Source organism: Mirounga leonina, unplaced genomic scaffold (genome assembly GCF_011800145.1).
Source record: "Mirounga leonina isolate KUSES-001 unplaced genomic scaffold, KU_Mleo_1.0 Mir_170, whole genome shotgun sequence".
In the NCBI taxonomy this organism is placed as follows: Eukaryota; Metazoa; Chordata; class Mammalia; order Carnivora; family Phocidae; genus Mirounga; species Mirounga leonina.
Window position 1 is genome coordinate 2915767 of NW_023270433.1, and position 19465 is coordinate 2935231.

Below are 19465 nucleotides of genomic sequence, written 5' to 3' on the forward strand. Positions count from 1 at the left end.
CCCCTGCCCCCAGGAGGAGGCCGCCATGCGCAGAGGGCTGCCGTCCATCCTGAGCAGTGTAGTTCAATGGTGCTGTGGTTTCTTAAGGCTTTCTGTGCAGACTTCAAAGCCGAGTTCTCTTCTGAGTTTGGGGGAACGTCCTCAGCCCCCTCGAGGTCAGCCTGTGGGTGTTTGCCATCTCCACGTCTCTCTGTGTCGGGGAGACCGCAGCTGGACAGGCAGGGCTGTCGTGTCACGGAGAACCTGAGGGCAGATTTCACGGCCTCTTCTCGAGGGGGAAGGAACCATGTGGTTAGGAGGTTGGCCTCACGGGAGCCCCGGAGGCCCAGGGGGCAGAGACCCGTGCTCATGCTGGGCGGCGTCACCTTGCTTACAAACTGTAAGATATGTTTTCTTTTCGTTTCTCTTTTTGTTCTTATGCAACATCCACGTCTGTGACAGCCCTCTGGGGAGAACAGCACCCAGAGAAAGGATGCGTTCCCCCCCCAGTGTAGCCTGTTTCTCAATACTGGCATCACGCTTCCAGAAGTTTTTCTTTTTTATATTTAAATTGTTACTTTTCTGTATGATGTGCATGCAAGTTTACCGTAACTTTTCTTAAACTTTTTAGTGCCGTTTCTAGTATATTCCTGTAAATGTCAGTTACTGAAAATGAGTCCAATGTAAGTAGTTTTAGCTTGTTTATTGCAATGCTGGCCTCCACACAACAGAATAAAAATGGTAGAAAGTACTCTTTGATGTTTCTGGTAATCATGGACCCTTCTCCTGGGGCATTTGTTTTGTTTTCATAATAAAACCAAAAAAAAAAAGGTGCCTGTATGTGCCTTTGCCTGTGCTTTCTGGTGGCTCCCAGCCCCGCGGGTGCGCGTGTGGAGATGCTCTGAAGCTTACACCCTGGAACGCTCGGCCGTCGAAGTAGCTCTGGTCCTCAGCCTGGGCAGGAGGCACCTGGATTTGGGGGACATCACTGTAGCCTTTCTTTTCCGCTAACTGTTCTCTAGAACAAGCGGCCCTCTTCATAGAAGCACAACCTCGGTCACATTGTGGTCTTCGCTCGCTCTTCCTCCTCTCTGGGCAGATGCCTCCCTGCGCTCCGGCCGCGCTGGGGCACGTTCCGGGGCGGGTTCCTGGACGGCAGGCAGCAGACACTGTCCTGCTGGCACAGTCTCCCGTCTGCTGAAGTCTTCCAGCACTCAGCGCAGAGCCCGGCACGGAGGAGAGGCTTCTGCGAGCCATAGACGGCAGATGGGCGCCTCTGACACTGTTTTCTGAGCAGTCCTGGCTGTTAGCGCCTGGCCTTGCAGAGCCGTCCTGGGGAGAGGTTCTCGATGGCACCCTCCCCCCCCAGCCCCCGTCCCCCGGCTGTCAGCAGGCACCCTTCCAGCATCCCCTCAGCACGTGCCATCCTTGTGCAGACTCTTCCCCGCCTCATCCAGACTGACCTCCCCAAGGACGGGGACTGGGCCGTGTCCACTTCGGTGGCTCCAGCCCCGGCCGGGGAAACCAGCCGCCTGGGCTCCCCTTTGGCAGATGGTGGCTTCCTAGGCTCTGAGCAGCGTAGCACCTGCTGTCGTATGGGCGGCCAGTGCACGTTGGTCACCTGCACACCCTGACCTATGCAGACCTCGGCCGTGGCCAGTGCTTGTCTTCCCAGGTGCTTTCCGTGCCTGGGGTCAGACTAACTGCCCCCCGTACTCAGGTTAATCTGAGGCTCACATCAACATACAGCAAAGGCATTCCAGACGAGTCTCTGCAGTTTGCTTTCTTCCCAAGCAGGACTTAGACTGAACTGCAAAGATGTTGAGCAAACGATCTACTGGGTGATCCCAGTGTCAGGGCTGCTGGGCAAGCAGGCCCTTACGGCAGATCTTACTCGGTGTAGATGGGGCCAGCTTCCCTCTTCAACTCCGGGAGGAGATTGAGGAAACGTGACTTTAAGCCTCCTGACCCACACAGCAGGCAAGCCGAGGATCCATCACTAAGGCCTAGCCTCTGGCTGGACGTTTTGACATTTGGGGAACGTGCTCTGACCCAGAGTTCCACTTCCGGGATGCTTGCTGATGAACTTGCACACCCACAAAAAGATCCACGTCCGACGAGGCTCACGGCATGCTGTGTGCAGGGCAGCAACGGGAAGTATCTCTGCCCTCCTGTGGGCTCATGGGAGTGCTGCCGGTCAGACATTCAAAGCATGACGTAGATGTCCGTCTGGACGGCTGGGCAAGAGGAAACCTCCAGGACGAGATGCGCAGTGCAGGCCGTGCCTTCAGAACTGTGCACGGTTGCACACGCAGAGCTGCTGCTCGTGGTCGTCTGCGCAGGACACTTTTGCTGTGCTTTATGCATTTCTGTAATGGGGTTTGTAGCAATCATTAGATTCTCCTGTTACTGAAAAAAACCTGAAGCCAACTCAACGTATTCTGAACAAACAGGTAAAAGAGTGGGGAAGGAAGGAGTGTCCCAAAGCATATTTATTTAGAAAAATCAGCTCTGACAAAAGATACTCCCACATTTGCAAAGCCACGCAGACCAGTTACAGCGGACCGCACATCCTTTGCAAATGCCTCCCAAGAACTGCCCTCACGGGGGCGCCACAGGGCCGACGGGCTGCCGCCTCCCCGCAGAGGCCCAGCCTGCCCTTTGCAGCCCTGAGATTCTGTCCGAAATCTCCGTAAGCAGCGGACGCGGAACTTAAGGATAACTCTTGGTTTCTGGAATGTTTGTGGGTGCCCTGGCATGCTCGCCCTCGAGTACGTGGAAGCTGGCGTAGAAGCTGCCGCCGCGCACTGCACGAGACGCCCGTTCCTCGTCGCCGAAGGCCCCGCCGCGGGGCTGCTGCTGGCCGCTGACCCCGCCTGGCCCCGCACGCGATGCTCGGCCGGGCCTGACGCGAACTCCTTCACCTTCTTCTAGATCTGTCCCGTTCTTTACCAGGCAGAAGGGAATACTGGAAACGACCTGGAAAGTTCTGAAAAGGTTGTGTGAAGACCCTCTTGCTGGGTCTGCTTGGAAACCTAAGAGAAAAGCCGCGTCTCCGGCGCGCTGGCAGGGCTGGCAGCGAGCCCGGAGCCGGGTCTGCCGGCCGCGTGATGCGTGGAGACGGCTTGGGAGCCCCGGCGGGCATTCTTGGGCTCTAGAAGCACAGCTGGGGCTTCGCGTCCACTCTCCAGAATCTCCCAGTAAGGCCTGGAAACCGCCAAGGCCACTCCGGGAGGGAAGCGTGGCTGATCTCCGCACAGCTCAGCGCCTGGGCCTGGGTGTCCCACCGGGAATTACATGATTGCACAGAACTTGGACTGGCCCGTGTCCCGGGACACTCCGAGCTTGTGTCTGTCCCGGACCAGGATGGCCTCGTTTCCGTACTGCGAGTACCACATGCTGCGGCTCCGGCTCAGGTAGGTGCCACGGGGCGCCGACTCCAGCTGCTGCTGCTGCTGCCGCCAGATGAGCAGGGAGGCGTCCCGGTACCGGAGCCGGGCGTAGCTCTCCGACAGAGCTTTCTCCGCCAGCGGCACGCGGCCGCTCATCCCTGGCCCGCAGCTCCCCGCGCCTGGGCGCCCGCGCGCCGGGCCTCGCGGAGCCAGTCCTGGGCGTGCGCAGCCGCCCACTGCTCTGCACGTCGGGCACTCATCAACCACCTCGCCAGCCCTCGGCTCTGACGGTTCCTTACTTAGCTCAGTGGTAAAAAGCACGAATTCGGGCCACGCTTAGGCAACACCCTCAGGAGGGATGCAATGCGAGGGAACTTGAGAGGAGCCTCGGGGCGCTGTCAAGACCTGAGAACCAGCGAGCGGCACAGGGGCGCCCTGGACCGCGCTTTATCAGATGTCCAGCCGCCAGGGACTAGGCTCCCAGCTGGGGAGGCCTGGCCGGTGTCCACTGCGATTCCGACACCACGGCTCGGCCCACTTAACTTATGTATCTGGTGCCCTGCCTGAGATGACATCGTACAGCTACACAGATGTTGAGCTCCGTCCCCATAACTGCCCTCCGCTGATCCGTGCTTGGGTCGGCTTCCAGTGCCACGGGGCCTCTCTGATGGAGCCAGTCCTGTGTCCTCAGCTCTCGCCAGGCAGACACTACAAAGAAATGAACGTGCTGTCAGAGGCGGGGAGACAGCCCAGCGGCAAGGGGAGGCTTTACGGCACAAAATCTCAGCTCTTGGGGTCAGAGCCTCCAACCAAGCTACTGGTGCATGTCAGCATTTCAGTTGCTGTCGGGTGACCCAGACCATGAGCCTGCGTTCAAGTGGCAGACCTGTGACGACTCCCAGTGCCTTTATGAACTAACGGGGATACTGGGTAAGCCGCCCGTGGGAGTGCCAGCGTATAGATCTGGGAAATGAAGTCCTAAGAACCCGAGCGGGCACAGGTTTCGGGACTGGTCCGGCAAGCACCCGGCCAGAGAGGGGTTTGCCCAGGCTGCCCGTGCTGAAGGCAGGTCGGTACTCACCCAGCCACCAGGGTCCTGCTTCTGCTCCAGGCAGCTGGGGGGCCCCTGGGCTGGACGGAAAAATGATGTCAGGTGGAAACCAAACAGGGAAGCATCGACTACCCCCCCCCCCGCCCCCCAAAAAAACCGCTTTTCCAGCCGTGCAAGATTGTCCTTCTGCATGGCCGGGGCCCGCTCACCCAGCCCCGCCCTCGCTGCTGGCTGCCGCAGATCCTCCCCAACGCCGCGCGGGCGCCCGGGAGCCCTTCACGGCCCCTCTGGTTGCCTCCCCAGCATCCTGGGTCCTCCACCTATCCCTGCCTCGCGCCCAGGGTCTCCCTGTCGCCCTGTCCAGGCCTCCCATTGCCCACCTGCGCGCCCCCGGCGCCTCCCGCCCCAGTCACCGGCGGCCCCATCACCATCTCTCCCCGGCGCCTCCCGCCCCAGTCACCCGCGCCCCCATCGCCAGGCGCGCTCCCCCCACGGCCTCCCGCCCCAGTCACCCGCGCCCCCGTGCCGCCGCCCCCCAGCACCTCCCGCCTCGCGTCGCCGGCCGGCGCCCCAGTCGCCCGCGCCGAGGGGCCTCGTAGGGGCCTCGGGGGCGCGCCTCGAAGGGGCCTCGGGGGCGCGCGCACAGCCGGGCGGGGCGCGGGCCGCGGGGCCGGGCGCTGCGGGGCAGGGGCGGAGCCGGTTGGCCCGCGGCCGCGTCTCCATGGCAGCGGCGCAGGCGTGCCCAGCCGAGCGCCGAGTCCGGGCAGGCCAGCAAAACGATCCAGAGGGCGGGAGCGCGCGTCTCCCGGTCCCGCCTCCGTCGCCGTTGGTCCGGGCGTTCACGGACGGTGGTTTCGTACCGCCGCTCGGCCACTTCTGGCAGTGCTGCAGCGTTTGCTGTCCTCATCCCTGCTGCTAAAAATCTGTACATTTAAAAAAGTAATCGTGGGGGATGGGTGTTCAGGGGGGCGCTTGTGATGGGCACTGGGTGTTGCCCGTAAACGATGAATCGCTGAAGTCTACTCCTGAACCCGATACTGCGCTGTAACGTTAACTAAAACCCAAATAAAAATTAAAAAGTAATAATTCGAGTCTGCCCCCTTAGGGCTCTCCCAAAATGATGTCTTGAGCGCCCCTGTCCCCATGCCGCCCCCGAGAATTCCGCACCCCCTCCAGGCATACCAGTAATACCCTCAGGTGGCGTCTGCTCGCTCCCTTTCCGGGGGTATTTCGCGGTCTCTCCGCAGCATTGATGAAGAAAGTGGTCCAGCAGGGCGTCCGTGGGACGCTGCACCTGCACCCCACCCGCCCCCACCCCTGCCCCGGGAATGCACTCCTCGCGCCCACACCGCCCACGCGCGTCCTGCACAAGGGTGCAGAACATTCGGGAAACAGACCATGCGCCAGCGGTGAGTCGGTTTCAACACATGTCCAAGTTCAAGTCATACATAAATAAGGCCGCAGGAAGAATGGTCTATAAAACAACAATGAAAAGGTAACCAGAAGAAAGCATGTTTTTCATCATTAGGAAACATTTCTAAATTTCTCATGGGTCAAAGAGGAACTCACAATACAAATTGTAAAGTATTTTAATGGAATGAGGATGAAAATACAAGATGTCCGGATCTTGTGGGATGCAGTTAAAATCGTGCCTGGAGGGAAACTGAGAACTCTAAAGGCATAGGCTAGGAAATAAACACATATACGTCATATACACAGGGTGTATGGGAACTCTGAAGTACCTTTGCAATCGCTCTGTGAATCTAAAACTTTCCTAAATTAAAAAGTTTATTTTAAAAGTGGGAAAAAAGTTAGCTAACTGGAATTTAAAAAAAAATAGGTGAAAAGGAAAATCACAGAGATGAGAGGAAATTTGCAATCTATATGTCATCGATAAGGGAAGGGACGTAGGGTCCAGTTCCAAGACAGAGATCCCACCAATGAGTTGACCGGAGAGAAGTTAATGGAAGGGGTTGTTCCAAGGCACAGAGTTATTATTATTTTTTTTAAAGATTTTATTTATTCATTCATGAGAGACACAGAGAGAGGCAGAGGGAGAAGCAGGCTCCCAAGGAGCAGGGAGCCCGATGTGGGACTCGATCCCAGGACCCTGAGATCATGACCTGAGCCGAAGGCAGACGCTTAACCATCTGAGCCACCCAGGTGCCCAGGCACAGAGTTATTAACCAGGTAACTGTCAAGATAAAATAAAAACGTCTAAAGTTTCTCAGAAGTAGTGGCAGCAGGAAGCAACTACCACCTCAAAACCTAAAGGAGCAAAGGAGGGTCCTATTACTGAAAGTACTATTATGGAGACTCTGTAAGAATTTAGGAACTCAGAGGAGGGACAGTATGGAGCTGAAACTCAGACTTTTGAGGAGGGGGCACCAGCAGCTTGAGCTGGTGTCTCTGCCCTGAGTGCCCCAGTAGCGGGGGGCCCAGGCCCCGGGAAAGGGACGCCAGCCAGATGCTGCCTCTGGCAACATGATAAAGTGGATTTTGTGCTTGTTGGGAAAACCACAGACTGGATTCAGCAGCTGCTTCAGGGGGAAAAAAAAAGTGAAAAATCTTTGCTGGGGCGTGCACACTGGCAGGAAGCCCGCAGGAAGCAGAGAGGAAGGAGCAAGTTTGGCCTCCCTCTGCAGTTCCCAGTCTGTCTCCCAGAGCCTACCAGGGAGACTCTGGCAAAGGGACAAATGAGGTTCGCAGAGTCCTGGTCGGAGCATCACAAAGCAGAGCGTAAAGGATGTTTGGATCACGTTTAACGCAAAGGCCGTGGGTGACAGGCCAAAACTACAGAACGGGCACAGTCCCGCCCTTCATTCATTCAGCTGCCCTACACACATTTCTATGCATATTGGAACCCCATACAACAGAAGCAGAACCCCAAAACCTAGCTCCACATGTCTGCCTAAGAAGATGCCACTCTCTTCCATACTAGAGTGAGACAATCTGGCCTCTCCCCAGCTGGAGGAGATGCAAAGTCCAACAGACCTTTCTGATTCGGGTCTCCTTCCGTCTGAATATCCTTCTCCCTGAAACTAAATTGCAAAGTCGCTTCCAACAACACTTCCTGAAAATAATAAAGGGGATGAGGAGATACAAACATACATGCTTAACAGGCAGTGGGGGTGGGGGGACCATGGAGAGCTGCTATGTGCTCGCTCCTGCACAGTCCTTGTCGAGAATTTCTTGCCCTCAGCCGCATCTCAGTTGGGCAAGTTTTTTTTAACTACTGGGGTGACTTATACCTTCATTCCCAAAGGGCATGAACCTTCAATGATCCTATTTATTTATTTTGTGGTAGCTTTCTATTAACTTTTACTTTGGGTGGCAGAAATGCTAAAACGTACCTCAGACAATCCCCCCAGTTCGAGCCTTACTTCTTCCTGCTCTCAGTGTGAAGCAACGACTCACTTTCTCCTTGGTATGAGGGATGCATCACCCCAGCCAGCAAGGTAACCTACTTCTTAGTGTTGGGGCGCCTGGCTGGCTCAGTGAGAAGAGCGAGCGACTCTTGATCTCGGGGTCGGAAATTCGAGCCTCATTGCCGGAGTCCAGCTCCGACGGCATCGGCGAATGAGGAGACACAGACACAGGATCAGGTTGCAAGCATCTCCTGCTGACAGCCTCGGAGGAACTTTATTTATATGTTAGGATATTTTTGTTTTTCCAAATCTTAGATCATTTTCTGGATTACGGCCATAGCCTTCTTTCATTTTTCCTTTGTAATGATTAACATGACCTTTATTGATTTCCGCTTATTGGCTTTCGCTAAAACTAAAAAACAGTACGCAAAGAGAAAGGTGCTAGACAGAGCGTGACCGTCTTGTTATTTTGTTCTATAGAAACTAATTCTTCATGGAATTAGCTTCATTATGATTGCTTAGATAGGCGTAACTAAGATGAGTAGTCACTTTATCATGAAACCCCAGAAATATTCCCACAATTATAAAGATTGCCGTAAATAAAATGAAAAAGAATGGCAGGAGCCAGCCCAGAAATATTCCCACAATTATAAAGATTGCCATAAACAAAATGAAAGAGAATAGCAGGAGCCAGCTGTGGAGTCTCCTGTTTTCAGGATCGTCCCCCGTACTTGGACCTTGTCAAACAGCATGAGTAGCTTGGCTCACGCCATCTCCCCCTTCTTTATTTTTGGCCTTCAGTTGCAAAGTCTTCAATTCCAAATGAAATTTGTTTTATTCCTCTACTTAGTAATTTGACGAAGACTGGAAAGAGAAACAAAAGGGAGATAATAATTAGTGCCGATATACCTAGATTGATGAGGGATGGAAACCAGGCAGTAGTGGAGGTATATTTCTGCAAAGTGGCAAGAAAGGAATCTGCAACTTCTGAGGCTGTGGCTGAGGACACATGTGCTAAACTAATGTCTTTAATTTTTTCTTGCAAGGAGTTTAAGTCCAAGGATACATTATCATTGCTCCATATTCCCAATAGGTGATTTTTGACATTGTCCCAAGGGACAGACGAGGAATCATAATGGTGGGGAGTGACACAGATCCATTTATATTGTGCATGGCATCTAGTGGTTAACCGAGTTTTGAGATTTTGAATTTGATTTCCTACATATAATATAGTTTTCTCTAGAACATTTAATCGTGCCTCAAACTTCTTGTCTATTTGTTCCTGCAAATAAAGTGCAGTTGAAATATTCTGGGTTAATCTATCCACATGATGTGCAGTATATATTTTCTGTACTAAAGCAGTTGTAGATACAGCAAAAGAACTTAGGATTCCTATAAGAGCAGTAATACCTAATATAAGTGCCGCAATAAATCTCTTAGGGCGGCGTAAGGCTTTACCTACAAGCTGAATCGTATACATGCCAGGATCATCATACCAATGTTCTTCTAATTTTGCAGGTAACACTACGTAAGGAGGTTGATGAACAACTATAAAGACAGTTGGTCCAACAGTTGGACCAATGCAATTAGTTAATGTACATTTTGAACAGGATACATAATAGGTATGATTAATCTTGTTTACCTGTAACTGGCCATGACCTTGCACCAAGAGAGCATGAGGGGGACCCACACATGCCGTGACCACCTCCATATGGTCAGGGCGTCTAGGCCTTTTTTAGTTCCTTTAAGACCTTATAAGGGAGTGGTTCCCACTGAGATTCGTCCCATTCATCATCAAAAATCACTGGAAAACATTTAAAGGTTAAATCCCCATCTCGCAAGGCCTCCGGCATTGCTCCCTTAAAGCCAATATTCTTAATAGGTGGCAAGGGTTTTTTACGAACTAAGGCCTTGTTCTGTGGAACTTTTAACTGTCTATGTAGATTAATCACAGAGCCGCATTCAGGGGCTGTGGCATTTGCAAAAAGTTCCCAATCTTGTTCATGATATTTAGCAGCCTCCTCCTCAAGGGCTACCTCATCTTCGGAGGACAATTGATCATCTCTCCCTTCAACTCTTTTATTATCTTTGTCCTCATCCTTTGATTTCATTTCATTTATTACCAGTACTTGAGAGGCTGATTTTTGTAATAGAGGTGTCTCTTCAGTGGGGGCAGCGTTATGTGTCTCCCGTAATTTTTTGTGTAAAGCCTGTGAGCTAGGCATAGGATCTAACATATCTCTTAACAATGTCCATAGAGAGAATGCCTCCACGGGTACATTCTCAGGACCGTGGTTAGGATAGTATAACCGCACTTCCTCCCCTATCTTGTTCCATGTTCTAATATCAAGACTACCATCTTTCGGAAACCAAGAGCAACAGGTCTCTACAAAGGTCAAAAATCTAGCCAGTTGAGCATGAGTAACCTTAACACCTCTTTTTTCAATCATATGCTTAATAATATCAATAAAGAGTCGTCGTTCCTTTGACTCATTATGGCCCATAGCTTCTCCAAGTTCTGTCTTTCTGCTCACTCTTACTCTGTATTCCTTCACAGAGGGGTCTGCAGTACCCACGAGCAGAGTCCTATCCGTCCTCGTAGAAAGGCTTACCTAGTCGAGCCCCACCGTTGGGCACCACCTGCCAGAGTCCAGCTCCAGCCGGGGTGGGTCTCTCATAGGAAAGGACGGCGGCGGCGAATGAGGAGACACAGACACAGGATCAGGTTGCAAGCATCTCCTGCTGACAGCCTCGGAGGAACTTTATTTATATGTTAGGATATTTTTGTTTTTCCAAATCTTAGATCATTTTCTGGATTACAGCCATAGCCTTCTTTCATTTTTCCTTTGTAATGATTAACATGACCTTTATTAATTTCCGCTTATTGGCTTTTGCTAAAACTAAAAAACAGTACGCAAAGAGAAAGGTGCTAGACAGAGCGTGACTGTCTTGTTATTTTGTTCTATAGAAACTAATTCTTCGTGGAATTAGCTTCATTATGATTGCTTAGATAGGCGTAACTAAGATGAGTAGTCACTTTATCATGAAACCCCAGAAATATTCCCACAATTATAAAGATTGCCATAAATAAAATGAAAAAGAATGGCAGGAGCCAGCCCAGAAATATTCCCACAATTATAAAGATTGCCATAAACAAAATGAAAGAGAATAGCAGGAGCCAGCTGTGGAGTCTCCTGTTTTCAGGATCGTCCCCTGTACTTGGACTTTGTCAAACAGCATGAATAGCTTGGCTCGCGCCACCTCATGTTGGGTGTAGAGATGACTTAAAACCCCTACCTACTTCTTAGTGTTTTGATGCGGTGGTATGAGGAACCCCATATTTCCAGGTGGGCCTTTCATCTTCTAAGTCAAAGGAGCCATTCTAGGCTCCCTGGTAGACGTATTCCTCCCTAGAGAACCAAGATTTCTGAGCCTTCAGAGCTCAGAGGTGGGGGTGGGATTAAGAGGGCTGTGAGGAGCACCTGGGAGGCTAAGTCGGTTAAGCCTCTGGCTCTTGATTTCGGCTCAGGTCATGATCTTAGGGTCCTGGGATCGAGCCTCACATTGGGCTCTGTACTCAGCACAGAGTCTGCTTGTCCCTCTCCCTTTGCTCCTCCCCCCCACCCTCTCTCAAATAAATAAGTAAAATCTTAAAAAAAAAAAAAAGAGAGAGAGAGAGCGCTGTGAAGCGTTAATAGAAATCAGGGGAGCCATTGCCCCTCGTGTCCTTTGGGTCCTGGACACCAGGAGTCTGGCCGTGGGGGAGACAGCACCCCGTATCTGTCTCTGGTTCGAAGCACACACTCACTTGAATCTGTGAGCGAGGACCTCAAACTTCCATGGTGTTGCTCCCAAGTGGTGCTCTAACCATGTCCTTGGTGGGCCACCCCACTTGCTATTAGGTGGGCACTTCTGGGTGATGGAGCATAGGGAAGACCAGTGAATTCCATGAGCACGAGCCCACTATTTGGCTTCTTTTGTTCAGGAGTGAGTTCCTCGCTCAGGAGCGCTGTTGTGCGGGAAACCGTGATGGTCAACAAGGCACCGCCCAACTCCAGGAAGGGCAGGGAAAGCCAGTCCTCGTCCAGAATCCGTGTCTATTCCAGTGAGACGGGTGGAACTCCTGTCTCCTCCATGACAGGCCAGTCCAGTGTCGTAAGCGTGCCACCACTTGGCTGGCGGGCCGCCATGTAAGGGCGCCATAACGAGGGCCCAGCACTGGCCTTGGCTGTTGGTGGGCGAGGCCCCCCCGCAGTGGCAGTAGGCAGATCAGCTCCGGTGGTGGAGGTCGGTGGAGTGGTCTGAGCCGCGCCTGTGTCCCTCCAACCATGATCACTGTACACATGAGCCATTGAGCAAGAGGCCAAAACGTTTACAGAACGGGTCCCATGTCCATCTGATTATTGAGAGCCTCCTCTGCAGGGGATGGGCCTTGGCGACATCCACCAGGGATGCAGACGTCTTTACAGTCTGCGTCCTGTCTAGGACACCGTCCACTGCCTCTTCCCCAGACCTCCTTGTCACCAAGCTCCCAGCAAGTTTCTCTCCATTCCTTAACCATCCAGCCAAACCGTCGGCACTGGAAGCCTAGACCCCTGAGCTCCGTGGAGGCGGCAGCTGCAGGATGCAGCTAGCCTTCTAGCGCTGAGGGAACCAAGGAAGAGGCTGGAATAAGGAAAACAAGAAAAAGAAAGAGAAGAATAAAGGAAAAAAAAAGAGGCAGCATAGAGATGGCCCCTTGGAGCTCTGAGGAGGGGCCCTGCTGGGGGCGTGCTGCTTCTCTGGGCTGGAGGGCAGGGCCTCCTGGACCCAGACGGGACCCAGACCTCCGAGGAGGGCCCGGAGGTGCTGCCCTGAGGACAGTCACGGGACCCTGGCCCTGCCGGGGTTGGCAGCCGCCGACTGGACTCGCAGGCGCCAGGGACACTGCTGCTGAAGCCTGACGGTGCAGAAGGCTGGTGGGGCACGGCTGGGGCGGGGAGCAGGCAGGCTTGCGGCCTTCCAGCAGCACCTGCTGGCAGAGCCCCACACAGCTGCAGGCGACGTCCCAGCACCTCCAGGCTGGTGGTGAAGGGTGGTTTGGAGCTGACGGACGTTAACTCGGAAACTGGTGCACGTCTCACGTCCAGGATACAGAAAGAACTCCTGCAATTTAATAAGAAAAGGAGATGAGCCAACAGTATAAAAAAAAAGTAACCAAGAAAATCCAAATTAAGGGGCGCCCAGATGGCTCAGTCAGTGGAGCGCGCGACTCCTGATCTCAGGGCTGTGAGTTCGAGCCCCGCGTTGGGTGGAGAGATGACTTAAAAATAAAATCTTTCGGGCGCCTGGGTGGCTCAGTTGGTTAAGCGTCTGCCTTCGGCTCAGGTCATGATCCTGGAGTCCTGGGATCGAGTCCCACATCGGGCTCCCGGCTCAGCAGGGAGCCTGCTTCTCTCTCTGACCCTATCCCCTCTCATGCTGTTTCTCTCTCTCTCTCTCTCTCAAATAAATAAATAAATAAAATCTTTAAAAAAAAAATAAAATAAAATCTTTCAAAAAAGAAAAAAAATCCAATTAAGATGGTAGTGTGAAACCACCCATATCCACAGGAACGTCTAAAAGCACAAAAAGATGGACCCATCCACATGCCAGCGACGACAGGGCTGTGGACGATGCTAGCTCTCCACGCTGCCCGTGCACACGGATCCAGCTCTGCACGGTACCTTGCCACGAAGTCCGAGGGCCCCGGGACTGTGATCCAGCCGTTCCGCTCCCAGAGGCCCACCCAGGGGAGCCGCGTGCGTCTGCGCCCATGGGGAAGCATGCACACAGCAGCCCTGGGCTGTAATCGTCCAGCGTCCGGGCTCTCAGAAACCGGGAGAGAAGTTGCGGCGTGTTCCCACGGAACCCTGACAATGAATGAACCACGGTCCGTGCAAACACACGAATGAATCCCAGAAGCACAACCGTGGAGGGGAAAGAAGCCAGCCCGCACCCTAAAACACTCGACTGAATGATTCCATTTAGGTAACATTCAGAAAGAGGCAGCACTGATTATAGCATTTAGGGTTGCATATTTCGATGGTAAAAGTACCAAAAAAAAAAAAAAAAAGCGGGGATCGTGGATGTCAGTGTGTAGCCGTCAGCTTGCGGGGACGGAGAGGAGTGCGATGGGCAAAGGCTGAGGCCCATGGGGTCTCCTCGACGCGCTCTTTCTTGACCTGGTGCTGGTTACTTGCGCTCTTCCGTTATAATGTCTCCTTAAGCCGCACATTTGCTGTGGGCATATTCCCGCATGTCATATCTCACAGAAGAAGATTTTTCGAAGGGAGCTAATTATAGATCGTGAGGAAACAGACGCCAGCTAAGGCCAGACACCACATTCTTTCACCTACCGATACGCTGGTGTTTCTATGTGTCACCACAGCGACAGGTCACATCTCCAGTAGCAATTGCTCATTAGTACCTGACGTTCGGTCAGTGTTCACAGTTCCCGGGTGATCCGACAGATGCCATTACATATTTAATTTGAAACAGGATCCAAACATTTGGCTGCATTTGGCTGCATGTCTCTTAACATCTCTCTTCCTCCGTAACGCCTTCGCTACTGCGTTTATCTCCTTGCCACGGAACTGTGGAATGAGCCAGATCCTATGTTCTGTAGGAGTATCTGTGGCCTGGATTTGGCTGATTGCATCCCCATGGTATCCTTAATGTATTTTCTCCTCTGTGTGTTCTGAAAACTGGTGGTTAGATCTGGAGCCTTGATTAGACTAAAGCTCAGCTTTTGACCAGGTTCCTTCATGGGTGGGTAGGCACATACCGTGGGGGGCTTTCTCTCTCTCTCTCTTTTTTTAAGATTTTATTTATTTGAGAGAGAGCGAGCAAGCACAAGCAGGGGCAGAGGGAGAGGAGAAGCAGACTCCCTGCTGAGCAGGGAGCTGGACGTGGGACTCGATCCCAGGACCCTGGGACCATGACCTGAGCTGAAGGCAGACGCCTAACCGACTGAGCCACCCAGGCGTCCTCTCTCTCTCTTTTTTAAAGTAGGCTGCATGCCCAGCATGAAGCCCAACGCAGGGCTTGAACTCCTTACCCTGAGATTAAGACCTGGGCAGAGACCAAGAGTCGGACGCTTAACCAACTGAGCCTCCCAGGTGCGCCTGTCTTTCAATATTAAGAGGGACCAGGGGCTTGGGGTCTCAGTAGCCTGGTGTACCCCTTCCAGATTTCCCCATCCCTCTCTCACAGGGTAATTGTAACCTGCCACCACGGATCGTCACTTAGGACCGTTATTTCATTAAGGTTGGAAATTGGTGATTTTCTGATTCTAACTTTACTTCTGGAATTCTTCCATGGGGAAGAATTTTCTTCGTCAACTGTTTGGCTACCCTGAAATATGGTTCATATGGGAAAAGCAGAATAAATGCCTTCTTCTTTCCTTTTACCTGGCAGTTTTCAGAAGAATGGGGTGGTGCTCTACCAACCTCCAAAGGGAATTTTTAAAAGTCAGGGTTTTTTTTTTTTAAAAAATAGCAATATGACTTCATGAATTTCAGTGTATTTGATATTTTTCGAGCAGTTGCATTCATTATGTGTTTGAGGCTCAAGATTCCTACATGCCTGGCCAGTAGGAAACCCAGCTGCTGGCAGGGCCCCACTCTGTCTAGAATCTCTGGGGGAAAGAGTCTACCCCACGCCTCTCTCCCAGCTTCTGGTGGCCACCAGCATGCCCACCTTCCATGCCTGTGGCTGCATCACCTGGATGGCCGCCTCAGCCTTCACATGGCCTCTCCCTCCTGTGTGTCTCTAATAAGGACACGTGCCACTGGATTTCGGGCCCAGTTAATCCAGGGTGATCTCCTCATGTCAAGATTCTCAGTTAATTACACCTGCAAAGGTCCCTCACCCCCTTGTTTTTAGAGGGAGAGAGACAGAGAGAGAGAGAGAGCCAGTGGGGGCAGGCGAGAGGCAGAGGGAGAGAGAGAATCTTAACTGGGTGTGGAGCCTGACTCGGGGCTCGATCTCACGACCCTGAGATCATGACCCGAGCTGGAACCAAGAGTCGGACACGTAGCCAACTGAGCCACTCAGGCGGCGCTCAAAGACCCCTTTTCTGAATAAGGTCAGGGGCTTCGGGGATTGGATGTAGGCATATCTTTTGGGAGTCCACCATTCAGCCCACTATAAACCCTAACAAGGAAATTGGTGCAGGAAAACTGGAGGCGATCTAGGAGGGGTTATTTGGTCAGCCTGTGGCTAAAAGCAATGAAGATAGAGCTTGTCTTAGGGAACAGGACAAAAGAGGCCATGCAGCGAAGTAAACCGTCTCCCGTGGTCACCTGGAGTGCCGAGCTCTGTGAAAGGCTCTGGAGGACCAAGGGATGGTGCCCCAAAGCAGTGAATGGCCATGGTGTGTGACATTTCCAAAGGGGCTTTTCAAGGAAGAAAATAAAAAACTAAGATTCTTCCATTTTAGTGCAAGACACAGACCGCTAGCCCAAGGATGCAGGGGTGTGACCTCTCTGGGGAGACAGGGGAGAAACTAGCCTTCAACGTGGGGCGTGGCCAGTTCTGCCAGCCCAGAGCTTCCAGAGGGAGCCCCGGGGGGGGCAAGTTTGCAGTGGGCTGCCCCTAGCTGTCCCCACCTCCGAGCCTCTTGGCTCCAGTCCTCCCAATCAGGCCCCACTCCTGACAGGGGAGACCGCCGGCTGGAGAGCTCAGCCTTCCCTGGAGCCCCTCCTCCCTCTGTCTTACAGCTACAGGGCCAACAGTCTCCTTATCTATGCTTTGAAACGCTGCCCCAGCTTTGAGACGTGGCCTTGAGTGGGTGGCTGGCCCGCTCGGCCGGCCGTCGACTTCCTCCAGCGCGCTCACAGCCGCCTGCATCCGCTGCCGGGGCTCTGATCATTGCGCTCCCCCCCAGCGTTCGACTACTCCTACTGCACCCCCAGGACATTCTCTTCCCATAGGTGTCTGTCCCATCCCAGTTCACCACTAGAGAAAGTTCTAGCGATCACTCGCCTGTGCCAGGAGCTCGCAGTACAGGACTGAGCGCCAGCAGCGGGGCTCTTGCCAGATGGCTGGGTCAACCCAGTCCATAATAGCACGCTAGAGTCTGCTTCCTGGGACACCTCCAGGCACCAAGTATGGGTGTGGGGGCGGGCAGCAGGAAAGCCCCGGGCGTGGGGAGAACACAGCAGACAGCAGGGTCTGTTTTGCTTGAAATGAAAGGCAGGTGGGGGTGGCTAGGAAGTTGTCAGGCCACTCCTGGACCTGGGCTCGGAGATGCTGTCATGCCTCTCTGGCCATGGCAGGAGGAGCCGGGCACAGCTGGGCCCACCTGGCCGGCGCCTGTGGCTGTGAGCGAAGACCTGTCATGATGGCAACAACAAAGAAAATCAAGGGGAGTGCCTGGGTGGCTCAGTCGTTAAGCGTCTGCCTTCGGCTCAGGTCATGATGCCAGGGTCCTGGGATTGAGCCCCGCATCGGGCTCCCTGCTCCGCGGGAAGCCTGCTTCTCCCTCTCCTGCTCCCCCTGCTTGTGTTCTCTCTCGCGCGCTGTGTCTCTCTCTGTCAAATAAATAAACAAAATCTTAAAAAAAAAAAAAGAAAGAAAGAAAGAAAGAAAGAAAGAAAGAAAATCAAGGGTCTGGGCCCTGGGAGCCGAGGTGAGCACAGTTCATGTCACGGACTGCCCAGACGGACAGTGAAAACTTTGACCTGTGTCTTGACCATGGAGGGTGGGGAGAGAGGAGGCCTTGGGCCAGAGGCAGGAGAGAAGGTGGGTCTTTCTGAGACCTCCCTCCTAATTGTGTTAATCCTGGGCCAGCTACGTCCTCCCACTGAGGACAAGGCACGTGCAGCGTGGGTACTCAGGAACTGTTTTCTGAATGGGTGGGTAGATGGGTGGGTAGATGGGTGGATGAATGGATGCATGGTGGGTGAGTAGGTGAGTGGATGGTTGGATGGTGGGTGAGTGCGTGGGTAGGTGGATGGTGAGTGGGTGGATGGTTGGATGGTGGGTGGATAGATGGCAGATGGGTGAGTGGATGGATAGATGGGTGGGTAGATGGGTGGATGAATGGATGCATGGTGAGTGAGGGGGTGGATGGTTGGATGGTGGGTGAGTGGGTAGATGGTGGGTGAATGGGTGGGTGGATGGGTGGATGGTGGGTGGGGGGATGGATAGATGGGTGGATAGATGGGTGGATGAATGGATGCATGGTGAGTGAGTGGGTGGATGGTTGGATGGTGGGTGAGTGGGTGTGTGGCTGGGTGGATGGATAGATGAGTAGGTAGATGAGTGGATTAATGGATGCATGGTAGGTGAGTGGGTGGATGGTTGGATGGCGGGTGGGTAAGTGGATGGTTGGATGGTGGGTGGTGGGGGTATGGATAGATGGTTAGGTAGATGGGTGGATGAATGGATGTATGGTGGGTGAGTAGGTGGGTGGGTGGATGGTGGGGGGGGGATGGCTGGATGGTGGGTGAGTGGGTGGGTGGGTGGACGGCAGGTGGGTGGATGGATGAAGGAATGCATGCCAAGCACTGTGCTGGGTACTGGGAGGAGCATGAAGGAGGTGAACCCACAAGCCAGGCCCAGAGGAGCCCAGAGTCCACCCCACGCCCAGGTGGACATCTCCAAGCAAGGCATCGAAGGGGTGCTGAGGAGGCAGGAGATGGGCCCTGAGGGAAGAGATGGTGGAGATGGGTTCTCGGAAGCACACATATCGTGAGTGGACCAGGCTCCTGAGGGCCCACTGCTGGAGACAGCTCAGTGGTGGGGCAGGGGTGGGGCACGCAGTTCAAAATTACAGGTGCATGAAGTCCGGGGCTGGGGTTTGGGGAGGTGGGTAGGAGGGGGCTCAAATTAGACTGAGGGGCTCTAATGGGGGCAGGGGGCCTTGAAAATCGTGCCCAGGAGGCTGGCTGTGCTCAGAAGGCAGTGGGAGCCAAGGGCATCTTTCTTTGTTTTTAAGTAGAATAGCTTTATTGAGACATAATTCTGTACACCCCCTCATTTAAAGGGTACAGTGTCAGAGCTTTTAGTCCACTCGCAGAGTTGTTACAACCACCATCAGTCAATTTTAGAACATTTTCATCACCCCTCCAAGAAACCCTGTAGCCACAAGCAGTCACTCAGCATTTCCCCCGTGGCCCCCGCCCCAGACCACCACTGACCTCCTCCCACTGTCTCTGGACTTGCCCATTGTGGATATTTCCCGTATATGGAGTCACGTAACACATGGCTTTTCAGGTCTGGCTTCTTCCACGAGCACGGTGTCTTCTAGCTTCATCCCTGTTGCGGCCCACGCCCGGGCATCTCTCCTTTTGGTGCGTACACATGACATAAAATAGACCACTGGGGGTAACATGTAAGTGCACAGTGCAGGGGCATGGAGCACGTTCCCGCAGTTGTCTCCAGAACTTTCTCATCTTACACACGGACCCCCGTCCCCTCCCCCAGCCCCTGGCGCCCACCGTGCTCCTTCTTGTCCACGGATTTGTGGATTCAGGGCACTTCATACAAGTGGAGTCCTATAATATGTAACCTTTGGTGTCTGGCTCTTCTCAGTTAGTGTGAGGTTCTAGAAGTTGGTCTGTGCCGTAGCGTCTGTCAGAACTGCACCCCTTTTGACGGCTGAATAACATTCCGTGGTATGGATGCGCCACACGTGTTAGCCATTCATC

At 53.3% G+C, this 19465-nt stretch overlaps 1 protein-coding gene across 1 annotated transcript; it reads right to left on the reverse strand.

The window, feature by feature from the left end:
* Positions 1 to 2835: 2835 nt before the first annotated feature.
* Positions 2836 to 4544, reverse strand: BRD3OS (BRD3 opposite strand). Its single transcript, XM_035015498.1, has 2 exons — positions 4453 to 4544; positions 2836 to 4079 (listed from the first exon to the last, which is right to left on the reverse strand). The coding sequence occupies exon 2, from the start codon at positions 3525 to 3527 to the stop codon at positions 3273 to 3275; it is 255 nt and encodes an 84-aa protein (XP_034871389.1). The 5' UTR covers positions 3528 to 4079; positions 4453 to 4544; the 3' UTR covers positions 2836 to 3272.
* Between the last annotated feature and the right edge of the window lie 14921 nt (positions 4545 to 19465).

Excerpts from the sequence above, each read along its gene's own strand:
- BRD3OS (XM_035015498.1), bottom strand. The coding sequence starts at position 3,527 with ATGAGCGGCCGCGTGCCGCTGGCGGAGAAAGCTCTGTCGGAGAGCTAC.